The 18,739-nt window shown below is 37.4% G+C and overlaps 1 protein-coding gene across 3 annotated transcripts; it reads left to right on the forward strand.

The window, feature by feature from the left end:
• Window positions 1–11,331: 11,331 nt before the first annotated feature.
• LOC122652442 (mucin-5AC-like) lies at window positions 11,332–17,253 on the forward strand. 3 transcript variants are annotated; one of them, XM_043846178.1, is made up of 5 exons: window positions 11,332–11,630; window positions 12,251–12,365; window positions 13,743–13,866; window positions 15,276–16,205; window positions 16,734–17,253. In XM_043846178.1, exons 1-5 carry the CDS (start codon window positions 11,459–11,461, stop codon window positions 17,136–17,138), a joined length of 1,746 nt encoding a protein of 581 aa, XP_043702113.1. In that variant the 5' UTR covers window positions 11,332–11,458; the 3' UTR covers window positions 17,139–17,253. The 3 variants fall into 3 exon arrangements, with proteins under 3 accessions (XP_043702113.1, XP_043702116.1, XP_043702114.1); XM_043846181.1 differs by having other exon boundaries at window positions 12,260–12,365; XM_043846179.1 differs by having other exon boundaries at window positions 11,333–11,630; window positions 12,254–12,365.
• The last annotated feature ends 1,486 nt before the right edge of the window (window positions 17,254–18,739 follow it).

Raw genomic sequence — 18,739 nt, forward strand, 5'->3', positions numbered from 1 at the left:
AAGATCGAATTTCAAGCTTCAAGAAAGGAGACAGAACATGAGAAAACTCGAAATCAAATTAGGTCTCACCTCGCTTCGTAGTTCACCTTACTCACCTAGACAAACCCAAAATCACCTGATTGTGTCGCCGATTCAAACCCACTCGGTTTTTGAAACTTTATTCTCCATTCCCACCGTCTGAAACTTTAGAAAATTGCAAAAGCCAAACGCAGAGGGGCATTGGTAGTTAAAAGGTGAAAAATCATAAAAGGAGGTTTATGATTGAACTGCTTTTTGATCTTGGAGAATCAGCACAAAGGCTAATACAAGGGTTTGCCACATTAATGGCTGAGTGTAATGTAATATATCTGAACTGCCTTAGCTTGGAAGAAAGAAACAAAAAAAACAAATCGGATTGGTAGCCCTATAAAGTTCGAATTTTGCCGTTTCAGAAAATACCCAGATCGATTCAGTCTAACAGCTGTGTGAGTGTATGAGATAACCTTTTGCCACTCCTAAGAGCACGGTGCGGGACCTGCGAATGAGAAGGATCTGTGAGAGAGGGTGTGACGATATCTTGATACGGTTCTGGCTTTTCCCCAACCAATGTTTGGAAAATGCTGTTGGATTGGTTAGAATCGAAAGTAATGGGTAATGGTTAAAGTAAAAATCCTGTTGAGGTTAACTGGAATGGTTGAAGAAGAAGAAGAAACGCAGAGAGTGTTTTTTGGGGGAAGAGAAGAAAAAGGGATTTTTGGGGTTGAAGAGGGTAAAATTGGAAAAAATTATATTATGGGTAATATGGGGTTTTAGAAAATTTGTAAATGCCTACGTCATCATTTAATGGCATTTTTTTAACGATTAGGGTATGATTGATAGAATCTTGGAAAGTAGGGGAAGGCATTATCATTATTCAAAACTTGAGGATTGGATTGATATTATAGATACTTAGAGGGGAGGGAGATGATATTTTCCATATATATATATATATAAATTTTTTTTTTTCATTTCGAAGTATTCTCTAATCTGAATTTGTCAATGGTTGAGATCTTTCTATTGGCTCATATATTTTAATAGTAGTGGAGCATTGTATTTTTTGTGTTATAAAATGGGGGATAAACAAGTCTGACTAGGATCCAGATCTTCTACGGCGTGGGTTGCCTGTCCCGCTGTGCTGCGTAGATACAAGGCAGCGTGTATTGACCACCTTACCTCTGTCCGAGCGCCTTGTCCGAGTGGGGGTAAGACAGTTATTGCGCGCGGCCCTGTGTCTGTACAGCACAGGCAAGACAGGGCGGCGCGTCGTAAAAGATTTGTGTTGGTCTGACTATTACCATCTGACCGGTCATTTTTCCCAGCATAGGTGAAGGAAAATTTTTCTCAATACCATTTCTGTTGAGTCTTATTTTTTGGGTTGTAGACTCCTAGGCGTCATTAGGCTTAGTGAAAAATACCATTTCACTATTTGCCAATTGGCAATAATGAGTTAGTCCATGTGATAGAAGATGTCATATACATCTCAATTATCAAATTTTAATTTCAAAGGAAGGAAAGTTGTTCAAACTCTGATTCAAAGTTTTAGTAAACTTATAAAAGTACCATCAATTAGAGATGAATATAAAATATGAATGAAATGACATCTTTTGTAATCTTAGCTATTTCCTCCACTTATTTTAAGCCAAAATTGATACCAATGAGATGCTTACTTGGTTCTCATGTGGCAAATGGTGAAGCTTTATACTTTCACTAGGCTTGGTGCTGGAGAAGAAAACCCTTTAGAATTCTTTAATCTGAATTTGCCAATGGTTGAGATCTCTTCTACCGGCTCATGTTACAAATCATTGGCCCCGTATCTTAATAGTAGTGGAGCATTGTATTGTGTTTCAAAAAAGGGAAAAGACAAGTCTTTGACTATTACCATTGGACTGAGTTTTCCTTGAGCCATAGTGAAAGAAAAAAAATCTTTCACCCATGATCATTGCCAGGGAACAATGAAGGGCACTTTAAACTTTCAACATATATTTTTTTTCGGGGTGGGGGGGAGACTAGGAGAGTGCTAATGCTTTTAGATTTGGTGGTGAACCTTTCACTCTGGGTGTAGGAAAATTTTCCTCAATACCATGTCCAGTGAGTCTTTTATTTTTTATTTTTTTGTTTTATTGTCCTTATTTGTAATAATTTTTATTGGGAGAGAGATAGGTACACCGTCCATGTGCGGTAAGTTACCGGGAGACCAATGGGGGCACGAGACTGGGTATCATATAAGAGGGGCAAGAGGGTCATTTCAAAGGGGGAGGAGAGATAGACATAGCGGGCGCTAGCTTGTGGTATGCAGGCATGCCCACGCTTTTCCCATTTGTATTTTAGAAATCAAGATTCCCTTAGACAAAGGAACCTAGTAGAATTACTCAATAAGATCTCACCACTTGACAGTTTGAAAAATGCAAGGAAACTAAACTTTTGTATATAATAGCTCAAGGGAAAGAGACACAATTCCATCAAAGGAAATTCTCCTCTCTCAATGCATTTTGCTCAGTCTCTCTTTCTCTCCTCTTGTCTTTATCACTCATCTCTTCTTGTGATTAATGTTTTATGTTTAGGGTTTTGAACCCCAAACTGTAAGGAGAGAATTTAATTGCACAGTTTGCAAATAGTTGCTTATGGGAGCTATGTTCTTCTAGCTCTTGTGATCGCTTGATTGATCAACTGCTGAAATCTTTAAAAGAGTATGCATTTGTGGATTAACAGGTAACCTTAAACTCTCCTTTTGTTTGATTTGAAAACCCTAATACTATAACAGGTTTGATCAAATAAATATTCAAAATTACATTAATCAACACCAATATGCACGAGTCATCTTTCTCAAAGGAAACTTCCTTTTCAAACTTTGTTCTTTTAGCTAAGACCTTCTAGTTTCTCCTGTAAGACTAGGGTTTTGGTTTGTCATTTTTATGTAATTAGACGTAATAAATTAAGCTTGTATAGAACACAAGAAAATGTATTATGTATGTGAAATCCATGCAAATTGAGCAAATTAATCTGATTCGAACCATATCTATGCTTTTGACATGCAGAGTTTAACTATGCCTAGTGAAGTATATCGTTTCATTATTTATCACATGACAGTACATGAGTTAGTTCATTTGATTGAGGACGAGACAAGTATTTCATTGGTACAATTTCAACTTAAAATGAGTACAAGAAGTAACTAAAATTACAAAAGATGCCACTTTATATATTATATACTTTCTCAAATTAATGACAATTTGATAATTTTACTAAAATTTTGAATCAGAGTTCGAGCAACTTTCCTTATTTATTTTGGACTAAAATTTGATCATTGAGATAGAAATGTGCGGTTCCTTTATCACATAGACTTACTCATGTACAAATGTACTACCAAATGATAAATACCAATTAGTGAAGCATAATACTTCACTAGGCCTAGTGACACCTAAAAGGACCCTCTTTTTTAAAAGAAATTTCTAATTGTATAAAAAATATGTGGGGAAAAGATCTCTATTTGGTAGTGTTTTCTAAGCCCTCTCACAAGACACCGTGAGATGACTCCTCTGTCCCTTTAGGTAGATACCCAAACGTATTCACCCATTGACCCAGACGCTTGTACAAAGACCATGCGACCAAATAAAGATCACGAGACATGGTGATTGACTTCATGGGCTTTCTGACAAGACAGAGAGAGAGAGAGAGAGAGAGAGAGAGAGAGAGAGAGAGAGAGAGAGAGAGCTGTGGAGCAAATGAAGACAATAAACGTTGGGTTGAAAGGCACTTATTGGTGGCAAAGACGACATACCTTGAAAGCATCTTTGAGATGACCCTTTTCTTTTCCTATGGAGGTAATCAGACACTTATTCCTTAACACTTGAGAAAATGACTTTCCAAAGTTTTCTTAGAAAACAGCCAAACACAACATTTAATAAACATCCATATCAGGCTTTGTTTGTTTCCTTCTCTTTAAATTTTCGGCCAACTTGTATGGAAATCAGGTTTTAATGTGTCTATATATGTACTAACTAAGAAAACGATTGTTGTTTGGGGACCTAGCTAGATCACATGGTTTTATGTATCCATCAACATCCTCATTATCAGCCGATATGTATCAGTATCACCGATACCTGATATCAATAAGATATCAATACAGACCGAAAGTGTCAGCCAAAAAGTGACTCTCTTTGAAATTTATGCCCGATACGGGTTGAAACAGCCCTGATTTGAATTGTATCAGTATTGGTACCGGTTATCGTACCAATACGACCACTAATACTGATAAATACCTTATGATTCTCCTGTTCCTCTCATACGATAAGGTCAGGTACCAGTGGCCTAACTCAGTTCCCCACAGGTGATCCAATCAGTAGTACTCTGTATTCTATCCTTGTGGTCCATAAGGAGAGATGATAAATTGATCTTAATTTCTGAGGGTGATGGGTGCCATATCTCATTAGTCCCCTAGAAAATGTTGGTTGGCTCAGATAAGAGTAGGGTCATATATTTTGTTAAATTGTGGGTTTTTTATCCAAAATCCGTAATAACTTGATGATCCCCCCACCCTTCCAAAAAAAATTGAACCTTGATCATGATCTTGATTGGTCTCAGTGATTTCGATTCGATCTGTCGATGTTTTAGTGCCATCTAACGATTTCCGTGCAAGGATCGCCGATTAGATCCCAATTCTTAAAACTCTGCACCAACCTGTTGAAGGGTGAAACTACTGGTATTATTACTATTTAGGGAAAAGGTTCTTTGAGCCGCCAGGGTAGGGTGTGCTAGCACCCTCTTTCCATCTCTCTCCTACTTACTTGAAATGAACCCTTTGCCCTCTTATGTATGAAATCGTGTTCTCACACTTCATTGGTTTGCTCTCCTATGCCATTTACTCAAAGAATTCCGTCCTTACTATTTATTAGGATTCAAACCATTTGCAATTACTTGTTAAAAAAATTCACATACCCTTATTATATGAAAACTAAATAGAAGTGCCTAATTTTTTTCCCCTTTTAGAACTCTTGGATGGATAATGTAAATAACTCACACCATCCCTCCCTGATTAGTTAGTGGATCTTTTAAATTTAGGGTTTAATTGAACAATGGGGAAAAATACTAGTTCACATGGTCCTAGATGGAGAGGCTATTTAACATGTGAGGCAAATGGATCGTTGGTTGTCATTGTTGGTAACTTGTGTGATAATGTTTGATGGCATTCTGAATGTGTATAGATGATGCCTAGGTATCGTGTTGAAAATTTTTAGCTCAGTCCACTTTTCCGTATCAAGACATGAATGTATGAAAATTGATTATTTCAATTTTGATAGTTGCGGTGTAATTTCATTTAGATTATTGAACACATAAGGATGATAAAAGTCAAAACATGGTAAGTTATTACATGTAGGGAGATAGAATATGTATGCAAGTTAACACACGATTTTTATCCAATGGTTAGTTTGACCAACGATTTTTTGTGGCACAAAATGACCAGATTCTACCGATAACAAGACTATGAGTCAATGCTCTAAGTCTTCAATGAAAAATTACTTCAAACCTAACATTAAATTAATTGATATTAAACTGAAATTTGCAATATCATGTGTAACTTAAAGTTCTATCTAAGCACAACCATTGAAAAATTTGTGTTTCTTTTTTTCTCCAGTTGACTTCTTTTTAGTAATAAAAGTTTTATTTCACTTCAGCTCTAACCAAATTGGGCATAGACTCACTACAGTGAATTGAATTAAAAATATAAAAAAAATTAAAAATTGGGATGAAATGAAATAAATTCTGAAATGAGAAGAAAATTTTCGTTTATTGCTCAACTAAAAACGAATATGGTCATTTTAGATTTAATATTTACCCAATCACCAAAAAAAAAAAAAAGAAGACATTCTTTGCATTACATAGAAGCACTTACAAATAAGGGTCTATTATTTTCTTGGGGCGTTGTTCTCTATGCTGCAGCGCAGGCTGCGTCCAGGTACATGGGGGTGGGCGCAATGACCACCCTGCCTCCCTACGCAGACTGCCCATGTGCCTGGGCACAGCCTATGCTGCGGCACAGAGAACATTCTCCGTATTTTCTTTATCCCCTTGTTCTTTGGGTTAGTTTGGATTCTTCATTAAGAAAAAGAAAAAGAATCGATTTTCCTTCATCCACGAAGAAGGAATTACTCATTAGTGTAGGCATTAATGGTGGGGGATGAGGATCATAATGAGGGGAGGAACATTTTCAAACTTTCATCTTGTGGGGGAGTATTATATCTATAAAATCATCGGTTTCCATCATCCGTAGTGGAGGAAAACTTTCTCTTTAAAAATATACAATGCAATGTTTCACACACACAAACCCCCAAAAATAATGTCACAAAAGCATGCAACAGACATGCACATATACAGGTTGGTAGATTGGGTATAATTTTAAATTCATTTAAAGCTAAAGCTTTTGTGGACATGATCTAAGCATAGAATCTTTGAACAAGCGCATTTCGTTCTATCACATGGAAGAGTGATGTGACAATTTCAATCGTGGGATATCTAATTAATTGTATAAAGTGGTCCATTGTAGACTGGAATTCAACAATATACCTTCTTGTTTATTGGCATACGTTCTCACATATGTCCATGCACCCTCTTGGCCACATGGCCAACTCCGATTTGACTGAAATATGAAATGTTAGCAGAGTCTTTCGAGTTTATCTAACCACAAAATTTCAAATTCATGTGAACTACCACGTGGCAAAACTATGTGAGAACACACATGCTTTCTCCTACCCCCTCAACCCCTCCAAAAAAAAAAAAAAAAAACCCCTTATTTTACAACTTTAAAAAAATAATGGGAGAAAGAATGCTAACTGGTGTTGTATGTGGGCGTGTAAGACACAGCCCAACATAAAAAGACCGCCACACCCTTGGACTTTTCAATAAAAAAGAAGACTTAACCTTCTTTTGATTGTCCATTGTCTAATTCCCAAAAATCCTTTAGGTCAAGGCCTTAGGGGTAAAAAAGGAGTTTCAAAGTTATTTGAAACTGATTTACCATCATATATATCATTTTCAATAATTGTCATTGTCTCACATCCTTATCGAGTACATGTTTTACCCCACTATAAGAAAAGCGGATTAAATCAAAAGAACAAAACAATAAAATTACAAATTATTATTACAATATATTTATTTAATGCATTAGGTAACCATGGAAGACACCATCTTTTTAACCTAAGTCATATCTAGCATTCTTGGGTAAATATTTTAATTATACGTATTCATTAAATATAATTAAATTATTGTATTATTTATACATAATTTTAAAAAGTGTAGCAAAATGTCTACCCCTTTACCATTATATCAAGTTTAACTTTGCAGATTTAGAATTTGAGACTTATGGTATTTTCTGGATTATCCATATATCAAATATATGGGAAGTCATTCTCTGAGTGGGATGCAGGGGCCACGTCGTATGTGTCAACCAATGAGAACGTGCGTGACAACGCAATGGGAGGCAAAATTTCCATCATACATGGGGAGTATGACGATCATTTTGTCATCCACTGTGCGTGGGTGTGGCCCCAGTGTCCCATGCGAGGAACTTTTTCCCTTAAATCATTCTAAGTCAATCTATTTTAATTATGTCACTCAATTTTATCTTATTATTCCTTTTTATTTTCAATGGCTAATGCTTATTTTTTTCACTTGACTTTTCACCAATTTTTTATCTCAATTTTTGCCATGGAATTATTTATTTAATGATTAAATCATTATTTTAAATCAAAAGAATTGACAAGATAACCTTAAAAAATTCCGAATATCATAATAAATTCTTAGGGAAGTTTGTGGTTTGAAAAACGAAAGATTGGGTCAGATCACTCTTTTGTTATTATTATATTTATCAAAGATTGGATCAACTACTTGGAAATCTCCTAAACTTAGTAAATTTTTAACATTAAAAAAAAATTAACAATTTATTCTTTTTTTTTTTCAATTATTAGGTGTTGAAACCTCAACCCTTCCTAAGTAAGGGGGATGGGGGATTTCATTCATAGTTACATGTAGAGTACATCTTCTAAAGTCATGGATAAAAAATGGGCCAAATCATCGTACACAACACCGATATAACCTTCTTAGCTAAAGAGTCAACCAGAAACATAATTGAAGTTACAATCAACAAAAGTAGATAAAGGGGCCATCAGCCTATCATAGTAGAGCAGCCCTGATAGCCAATGCTTCACCTTCAATAGATTTAGAAAATTCATAAAGACTAGATAGAGCAAGCACTGCATCTTCGGATGAATTCCTAAATATAAGACCAAGTCCTCCTTTATTGCTTCCTAATTTGGGACTGGCATCACAATTATCCTTGATCCAATCCGGTCACAAGCAAATCAACAGTTCGACACCCCCCATCGATTTGTATTGGTATCAATTGTGACCGATATCGATACTTGACTGATATGGATCGATCGATTCAATACGAACATTAATTTTTTTTTTTCTTTTAAAATGCTATATTGATTTCGTATCAACCTAATACGATTATATGACTGATTCATATCAATATCGACCCGATACAATCAATACTAAGATACGATTGATACATATCAGTATCGATATCTATATCGTCAGTGATCAATACTAATGTCGATACTATCAACTAAATCCTTGGAAAATAGTGTAGACTCCCATGAGACCATGGGTTTGACTCGTCTATCTTCATCTTGTACCTTTAAAGCATTCCTTTCTCTCCCTTCTCTTGTAGTTGTAATCAAAGTCCCATGAAACCATGGTTCAAGGTATCAGTCGATACTGCACAGTATAACTATTCACTAGCCACCAATCCCGATAATCGGATGATACCATATTGGTGAAATGGTACAGACCAAGAGTGAAATTGTCCAAAATCTTATTTTTTTAGAAAAACTACGGAGTACGGGCAAAACTGTTTGATACTGGTCAATCTGTGTTGATACGTATCAGTTTCCAAAACTGTCGATACCCGGTCCAATACCATACACTAAATCCATGCATTAAGCAAGATAGTTAGGTTGAACCCCTCCATTGTTCTAAGTATCGGTATTGTATTATCCGTATCGGGCGATACGTATCGATTTTGCTAGTCACCAACACCGATACTATGTCGATGCCACATCGGTAGCACGGTACAGATAAGGGGTAAAATGATAATAAAAAAACTCATTTTTAAAGAAATTCAGAGGTATTCTTGTTCGATACCATATCGTTATCATATCGGTTTTGCGGGTCACTGATACCCATTCCGATATCATGCACTACAACCATGCCCCCTCCTCAAAAACAAAAAAAAAAACACTAGATTCTTGGTCACGTATACTCACATGTTCCTATTGTACGGACGGATCACAGACATGGTGGCACGGTGAGCTGTATGACTCTTCCGACTAGTTGTATTGCCACTCTCAACCGGTCAGAGGTCAGAGCCAGACTAGACTAGAATTAACTATATATGTCCCGGGTCAGTTCCAGATGCCATTTGGTTAGTCACAATTGGATTGGAGTCTATCCGGAATCTCATCTAAGGAATTATAATTAAATAATTGAATTGATTAAATTTATACTCTTAAATTATTACAGTAAAATAAAAGCATTTGATCTGATCGATGCGTGGATTATCATCAATCATTTGATTATGAATAACGTTTTCTACACCTGCGATTCCGCGAGTGGACTGCCTCAACAAATCACATGCTAAAAATGAGATTCATGGATTAGAATCCTCTGTTTTATCTTGCAATGTCTTGTAGATTGAATCCGAGAGCTCAACACATGGGAGATGCTTCATCTAATGGTACAAGTTTGATTGAGTCAGTTTTTTTTTTTCTTGCTTCTCGAGCTCGACATCGTTAGATATTACATCATCCAAGTGCCGAGCTCTTATACTTGAATTGTAAGGCACCGCAAGATTAATAACGCACTGCAGAGGATTTTTCTCAATTTTGAGGTTCATCTCCTCAAACTAGAGGGTTTAACAGAATGGAATCGGAATTTGTATCGATCCAGTCTATTTCAATCCGACCTTAGAACTGGGATTCGGCTTAATAAAGAAAGAGACATCAAGCCTAGGTTTAAAAGAAGGGAATCAGGATTGGTTGGGCCAATTCATATCTAGATCAGATCAAAAATTGGTTTGGACTAGTAAAAAATTAGATATCATCGGCTAAAATATGCCCTAAACGTAGAATTTCGGGAGTATGATCAGCTCCTCATATGTGAAATGTAGAATTCATATATGTTCTACCCAAAAAACAACAACTTCATATATGGTTTCGTGACAATATACATCATTTTTCTTCCACAAATGTTTCTCTAAACATTTTTAATGGCAGCATGAAAGGGTATTTATGAAATTAAAAGGACATGCATTGTCATGCATGACCATGGCTTAACAAATGCAATCTGGTCGACTTAGGTTGATCTGAATGGAAATTGCAAAAAGCCAATCTTGAATCCGGCCGATCTAAATCGATATTGGGATTGATCCAGATCCAAATCCTATTTCCGCTTTTTAAACCATGGTCTAAATTCGATTCGCTTACAACAATCTGATCCGGGTTCAAAATCTAGAATGAATCAGTGAAATTAGAAACGACCTCAGTCGATTCCAACCCAAATTGGTGATCTGATCCCAATATTTTAAACCATATTCATGGTTTTAGTGCACGATATCGGATCAGGTATTAGTCATCTTCAAAATCGATACGATATTGATACAGAATCGGCATGGAGTGGTCGTATCAAACAAATTCACATGTGTTTCCTTACAGAGGAGCTTTCTTCACTACTTTACCCTTTGTCCGTACTGTTCCACCGATATGGTATCTACCAGATATTGATATTGATTACTTTCAAAACCGTGCAGTATCGGATCGCCCGATACGGATACCTCCAACCATGACCATATTTGAATCCGACAGTAAAAGACCGATCTAGATCGCGAGTGGAATCACGCGCAAGCGAGATCTATTAAGTAGATCTCATGAATTGATTGGCTGATTTAGATGTCGGAGAAACTCCACCGCTCCTCACGTGTCAGTAGTTGAAGCTAAGAAAGCATGGCCATAGCCCCATCAACTCAACTCATGATATACATGAAATAACTTCTCGTATTTCTCAACTTAACAAAAAAAAAAAAAAAAAAAAAAAAAAAACCTCTCTTTACCTGTCAGCTTTAGTTGCTCTTAATGCTGTGACTGAGGGGGAACCAAGCTTTGAAGCCAAGACCCGAACTACAGATCTCATCGAAAGACTCGAGAGTCTTCGTCTTCGAGTCTGTGATCTGTTCCCGAATCCCGAGAGAGCTTCTTCCTTCTTTGGAATTTTAAGTTCAAATTTCAAAAACGCATTCATTTGATTCTCTGCACATCAACAACAGATCTCTCTGATAATTTGATTCCCTTTTTCTCATGCTCTTCGGTTTTACTGTTTCTGATTTGTCGTCATGAACCGGAGCTCGAGGGATTCCTTCGCCGGAGGAAGGAGTGTCCTAAACGGATCGCAGCATCGGAGAGGGAGGAGTATCTCCGGAGTGACAAAGGATACGGATGAGAACTTGGATCTCTTCTCCAGGAATCGCCGGAGCTTGTCTGTTACATCATCTGATGAATCTGACGGTACGGATCTGATCATTTTGGATTTTTAGTTTTTTCTGTTCCAGACGTCAGGCAATGTCTTTTCCCCGCACTTTTATCTTTTCGTTTCATTTGACTGTAATGCCCTTCAAAATTTCTGTTTTTTTCTTCCTTCTGGGTAAAATGATGTGGGATTTGGTTTCTACTGGAGCAACCGAGCTTCTTCTCTGTCTCATTTTCAGTTTAGCTTTCAATATTGTCGGATTACAGATAGCGGACGCTTCTTCCTGTTTAAGAGGGACTCAGATATTTAAAATTTACCGCGAAACGCTTGCTTAATTAGGTTTAAGAAGCCTTGCACATTGTTTCTTCTTCTCTTTTTCTGAGCTTCTGGCGCCGTTGGAATTTTGCGGTTCCTCTTTGTATAATTATCTTTAATCGATTAATCCATCACAGATGAATTTGAAATTTTATTGCCTTCGCTTAAATGTTTCAATCCAGAATTCAGCTTTGTGGTTTTTTTTTTTTTCATTTTCTTTAATTCTCCTGTGAATTCCAATTTTTTTGTACAAATTGAACCAAAAGATTATTTTTCTTTCATTAATAAAGGTCTCTAGTTTTTGTTCACCAATTATTAGAATCGCTGATATATCTGGTTGCAATAGTTGCAGTGTCACTTAAATTGGGGAGACTTTCAGGTGGATCAGCAAAACCAGCTAGTAATGGAGCGGATGATCTACTTTCATCAGTAGATGGAGGCAAGCACGATTATGATTGGTATTTATCAGTAATTTTCTTCTCTAGTTTTAATTTGATTCGAAATCTTTATTTATCAGTAATTTCCTTCTCTAGTTTTAATTTGATTCGATATCTTTATTTGATTTTGTATCTGCTTATCGTTAAATCGTTCACATTTTCCTGTCCGTCAGCAAGATAGCATTTCGTCATATCCGTTTATATAATTCTTAACTGCACTAAAACTTGTTTACTTTACTATAACTTATCTATATTATTTTTTTCTGGAATATAAATGCACCTCACGTTAGAGGCGCAGCAAAGTTATCTGAAACTTGTTCCTTTTTATGGCATTAACCAAATCCATACTGAACTGTTCGGACTTAAAATCCTCTTCAAACTTCCTGATTATTGACAGCCATATTTGCTATAATTCAGAAATCCACATCAAACGAGTCAGTCTGATTACATTTATTCTTGAAATCCATATTGCAGTTGGATTTCTCAATTACAGTGAGTTAACAAACTTTTTCCTAGTAGGTGTCTGGAGGGTTAGTTGTTGTTCGGTGCCTACCAGCCTAGGAATTCGGCTCTAAGTTGACATCAGGGCACCTCGATAAAAATATATTTTTGGGTTACTTTTGTTCCATGATTAGAGTCTTACAAGTTTTTTGCTTTATAAGTTGCTATTTCTAGTTTTATTACCATTCAGTAGGTATCCTTGGTCTCACGTCCCTTTTTTTCCAAGGACATCTTTAAAGTTTTCTGATAAATCTCTGAATTATTTATGCTTTGAGGGCTTGTCTACCTCAATCTTCCATGTAAATTTCTCTGGTGCCTTTCATATCTAATTAAGGCAAGCGTAATTATTGACCTACCAGTCAAGTAATTAATTGACATAATCAAATATGGTCCCTGTAATCTATTCCTAGAGCCACTTTGACGCTGAAACTTGCCAGCTCCAAAAGCCAATATCTTAAACCTGTGACATGGACCAAAGAGGTGAATTTATTAAACTTTTATCAATATCCAGATACCTCAGATTCTATTACACTGAGTTAATATTGACTTGGTAGGCATATTATCTACAACCCCCCCTCCCAAAAAAAAATAAAGGACTTGATAGGCACGTATGGCCCCTGAATTTCCTAGTCAGTGATGTTATCTCATCCCAAGTGACTGAAAATGAGTACAGTAAGTGTACAATTTCTTTGCTTTTCACGTAGGAGATAAACATTTTCTTGGTTTTTATTTTATTTCATATTTTTTTGTTTTTGGGGTGGGGGTGGTGGGGGTGTTGTTTCAAATGAAAATCTTTCTGATAATCCTTTGTAACCTTACTCACTGCAATAGTTACTCTATGGAAACGCAAACTGGTATTTGCAGCTAATGCTTGTCTTGTTTAATCTGTATGCATAGGCTTCTCACTCCTCCTGGAACTCCCCTTGTTTCTTCGTTGGATTCTACTGAGCCTCAATCAACTTTACTGGCTCCTAGGAGCAGTTCCTCTGTTAGATCTGCCTCCACCACCAAGGCTTCAAGGGTACATTCTTCCTTACTTTTTTTGTTTTGTACAACTCAATTTGTTCCAATTTTCTTAGTTTTTTGGATGTTTAAATTACTGAGGATGGTACTACAGTAGTCATTTTAACTGTTTATCAGCATTTAACAACTGAAAACAACCACACCTGAAAAAAATGAAAATGACCACTTCCCGTGGACAAGAAGTCCAGCTTCCTATTGTACAAGAAAGTGGCAAGTATGTCAAGCCACTCTGGTCATTGTATGCATCCGATCAGTTCATTCATTCTATCTCTAAAAGAGAGCTCCCCCTGTTGCATGTCAAGCAATGTGTTTCAATTCCCTTGGAAATGTGGGCTGTACAAGGCATTCTGAGATGCTTCTTTGTTGCTGACATAATTGGAAGCTCAACTGAATGGAACTGATATATTTACCAGTTCCAGCTGAGGTTTAAGTTAGTTTTAGATGGCTAATGCATCAGTATTGATGGAAGTATCAGTGGATCAATTTTGGAGTTGTATCAATGAATACACATGAATGTTAAAAAATTTAATGCACATAAAATCTCTTTGGAAGCTCAAGTAAACTACTCTTGGGGATATGTGTGAATTACTACAATGACTGATCAATGCTTGGGTACAAGGTTTATTTTCTTAGAATTTAGTTTCAAAAATAAAGAAAAACCAGTGCATCTATTGGCATATGTAGATCTTTGCATGCTAATCATTTGGAAAAAATTCTTATTAAAATCAAGTAGGGAAAATTGAATAACACAAATACCATATTTTATCACATAATATTTTTTGTCAAAGAAGACAGCGGAAAGCAATGTAGTTGAAATGAAAGGGAGAGAGTATTTTCAAAATATAGGTGTTTCCTCTCTTTTAGATACTAATGGGTCAAAGGGTATCATTCAAATTATTACAATATTACCAAAATTGATACTTTCAGTATTATTTGACGGGAACTTTTGGTTTCCCTACCATTATCATGCTCTTAAGCTGAATATTGCATATTTACTGGGCTGTCTGCTTGTCGTAGCAAACTTTTTGATACGTCAAAACTTGGCCGCTACAGTAAACTTGGTTGGTTGCCACTCTAGGAAGTTATTAGCCAACAAAATAATGATGTCAGAATATGGTTTGGTATTATCTTATAAAAAAAATTGGTTGCCAGTGAAAACCACTGGTGGCATTATCCAAAGTTCAAGATTTCAAAATCCTGGTCGGCACCAAAATATACCACCTAAATGACTGAAATGGCACTGAAATATGGCCCATTTTGGTGAAAGAAACGAAACATTGAAGACACCTCAATGCGCATGCCATTTCTTTTCTGAAATATTTCGTTGAAACTTCGAACTATGGCATTAGCTTTCCAAAGTTTTTATTCATTTGAAGTGCTAATGTCTCATTCTCTCTCTGTTTGCAGCTTTCAGCAACACATTCAGATAATAGTTATTCCTCAAAACCAATTAGAAGTAGTTCAGTTACTCGCCCTTCCATATCATCTACTGTGCACCACAATACCTATTCCTCCAATTCTAACAGGTCCTTCTCAATTCTCAACACCAGCTCAATGTCAGTTACATCTTCTAGACCATCTACTCCAACTAGCCGTTCAAGTTCTACAGCAAGACCTATAACTCAATCTGCACGTCCAGTGCAATCACGATCATCTACTCCTGCCAAATCACGGCCAGCTCCCACCAGTTCTTATGGAGAGAAAACTCGAGTTACCCAGAACTCAAGACCATCAACCCCAACTAACGGACATCAAACCCTTGGAAACTTGAGTTCTATATCCACTCGATCAAATTCACGGCCATCAACTCCCACTCGTCGGACCCCTACTCCAGCTCCTGCTTCAGCTCCAGCACCAGGTCGCTCCATTTCTGTGGGACGGGTCCTTCCAAATGGCCGGAATCCAGCACCGCCATCTCGAGGAAGCTCTCCAGGTCCACGACCACGCCCTCCACAGCAGCCAATTGTTCCCCCTGATTTCCCACATGAAACACCACCAAACCTAAGGACAACATTGCCAGACCGACCTGTATCTGCTGGTAGATCTCGCCCAGGTGTTGCAGTCACTGCCAGGGGAAACTCAGAGGCATCAGGGCCTGTAAATCCACCACGCAGGCAGCCATCACCTATTGTCACGAGGGGGAGGCTTCCTGAAATTTCTGGAAGGGGCCGGTTGCATGCCAATGGACACGACATTGGTGCACCTGAATCACAGAAGACACCACCAATCCCAGAGCCTTCAATGCGGAAACCTGCAAAGTCTACCTCAGCCACTGAGAGTACTGGGTTTGGAAGAACAATCTCAAAGAAGTCTCTTGATATGGCTCTCAAGCATATGGTATGTCTCTTTTCTCCATTACTCACTGGAAAAGGGAATGTGTTAAAACCTCCAGCACGTACCCATTTACGAACCCTTTCCAACTTTTGTGTGTTAGAAATGTGGTGGAAATTTAGGTGGTTCCAACTTTTCTGTGTTTGAAATATGGTGGAAATTAAGGTGGATTGAGACCACCATTCATTAATCTCATCTGCAGTTATAATAACTTATCCCACTGAATCATCCTAATTGTGTTGTATTTGAATTCTTCTTGATGTTAAAGCAATGATCTGGAGTAATGTTCTGAGAACCAGCCTTGCCCTGGACAAGTGAACAAGTTGAGGGTTATCTTATGAGGTTAAAATGGTTTGACTTCCAGGCCAGGCCTCAGAACACTGGTTATCTTATGGGGTCATTTTTCAGTGGCATGTCTTGTAGGAGGGAACCAAAGAACCATCAGTTTGGTTGGAAGTTGGTGGAACTTTACTTTTTCAGGTTATGTTGATATTAGTCTTTAATTTAAGTAAGTTACTATATTACATTATGCAGGATATCCGGCATGGCGCAGGGAGCATTCGTTCTCTCTCAGGCACCACCCTTTTCCCTCAGAGCATTCGCTCTAGCGCTCCAAAAAGTCAACCTGCTCGTCCATTGGATCCTCCAGTTTCAGTAAGCAGTAGCAGTGACCAACCTGTAAGCAGTAACGGTTCCATGATAGAGAACGGAAATTGTATGGATAACTCACTAGATGGTGAGGTCGAAGAAGATGATGGTCGATTTTCTGCAAAACTGAGTGAGCCAGACATTTATGAGAGTACCCGATATGATGCAATTCTGCTCAAAGAAGACTTGAAGAACACAAACTGGCTGCACAGTGTTGATGATACATCTGAACAGGGGCCCATATTTGATCACCGGTTTGAGTCACTACCTGAACCATTTGGTCTTATATGAATTTTGAAGTGCTTGTTTATGTTGAAAGTTTCTGTTATTTATATGATTTGATCGAGAAAGGATCCATGTAACCGATCCTTTTCAGTTGGGATAAGGTTGAGTTGAGTTGTATTTATGTGATTTGTTCATTTTCATGAATAAGTCCATCAATTCTCCCTTGTTTTTGTTGGTTATCTTGAGCCCATTGTTTTTTTTTTTGGGCACCGGTTGGAGCACTTCATTAATTTAGCTTTCTAAGTAACCTCCTAACACCAGAGTATTATGATTAATGCAAGTTTATGCCCATGGTTAAGACGCCATTCGCAACCACCTTTGCACATTTTTTACAGTTCTACAGAAATGACTTTCCAAGGATTTAAAACTCAGAATCAGGATCCAGATTGGGTCCAGCCAGAATCGGGCCAAATAGGTTAGGAATAGACCAAAATCAGCCATAATCTGTCCTAACCCGAGAATCCTAAATAGATCAGCCTAATTCAAATCGGCCAGAATCAGGATTGGCCTAGGCTGATTTGATTCCGATTTTCGAAGTGTCAAAATTTAGAACCAGACTAACGTGAATTTGTGATCAACTAATTGGTTAACTCAAACGACAATCAGGTTTGCTCAATTTCTTTTTCCTTTTGCAGAGTAGGGTACGGGTGGAAAACTCAATACTTTGTTAGGAGTGGAATTTCGAACACACAACTCAGGTGACTCTTATATCAATTCCAAGTCCCAAGTACTTGGAGTGGAACTTTGGATACATACCTTAATCATGGCTTAATATATATTTTACAAGGAAAAATATTGATAGAAAAGTTAATTAAAAGTAAGTTATCATGCTTAAAAGAACTATTTTTAGAAGTCCCAACTCCCAACTACTTTTGAGTGGGGAATATTGGGGGCTAAGTTCTTCTCGCTTCCCTTCCCCTTTAATGTAGCTCAGGTGGGTCAAAAATTAGGTAGATATGTTCATACCATCATTTATTCGTGGTCAAATTTTTTTTTGGTAAGATTCATGGTCAAACCTTTAGACTAATCTAAAAAGGTATTGTATCCTTATCCATGCTTAAAATTTATTTTGAAGTCTTAAAAGCAAATGAAGCATGAATTCAACAAAAAAAAAAAAAACAGGGAAATTTTCTATACAACCATAGATCGATCCTAATTTTAAACATTACAAACTCCTATCTTTAATGTAGCTCAGACCTCTCTCTCAAATATTTTAGGTTTAGCCAAACCGGCAAGCACTACCAGTTACACAGGTTTCTTTTGGACTCAAAAGCCCAAGAAGCCTTCTCAAGCAAAGCCAAACCACAGATATTTTGATGATTTATTCTGCTATGACTTAGGTCAACCCAATTATAGCCAGAAAAACTGAGTTACGGAAACAATTGATATGGGTTTGAGTTTCCTTCATGGTCTGCCAAGAAAACCCTATATGCATGAGCATAATATCTACCAGGAAGAAAGTTGTGCACGCGGGAGTGTACCGCTCACACCCAGACAGAGGGAGGCAAAATGACAGCTCCACCCTATGCCAATGATGCCAATACACATGCTCTCATTGGTCCTCATGCACGCAGAGGCCACGCTCTCCCACAGAGAACGCCGACCCT

The sequence above is a fragment of the Telopea speciosissima genome, chromosome 2 (assembly GCF_018873765.1).
Source record: "Telopea speciosissima isolate NSW1024214 ecotype Mountain lineage chromosome 2, Tspe_v1, whole genome shotgun sequence".
Lineage (NCBI taxonomy): Eukaryota > Viridiplantae > Streptophyta > Magnoliopsida > Proteales > Proteaceae > Telopea > Telopea speciosissima.

Excerpts from the sequence above, each read along its gene's own strand:
- LOC122652442 (XM_043846178.1), top strand. The coding sequence starts at position 11,459 with ATGAACCGGAGCTCGAGGGATTCCTTCGCCGGAGGAAGGAGTGTCCTA. Across the intron at positions 11,631-12,250 it reads ATCATCTGATGAATCTGACG|TAGTTGCAGTGTCACTTAAA; the intron begins GTACGGATCTGA and ends ATCTGGTTGCAA. Across the intron at positions 16,206-16,733 it reads ATATGGCTCTCAAGCATATG|GATATCCGGCATGGCGCAGG; the intron begins GTATGTCTCTTT and ends TACATTATGCAG.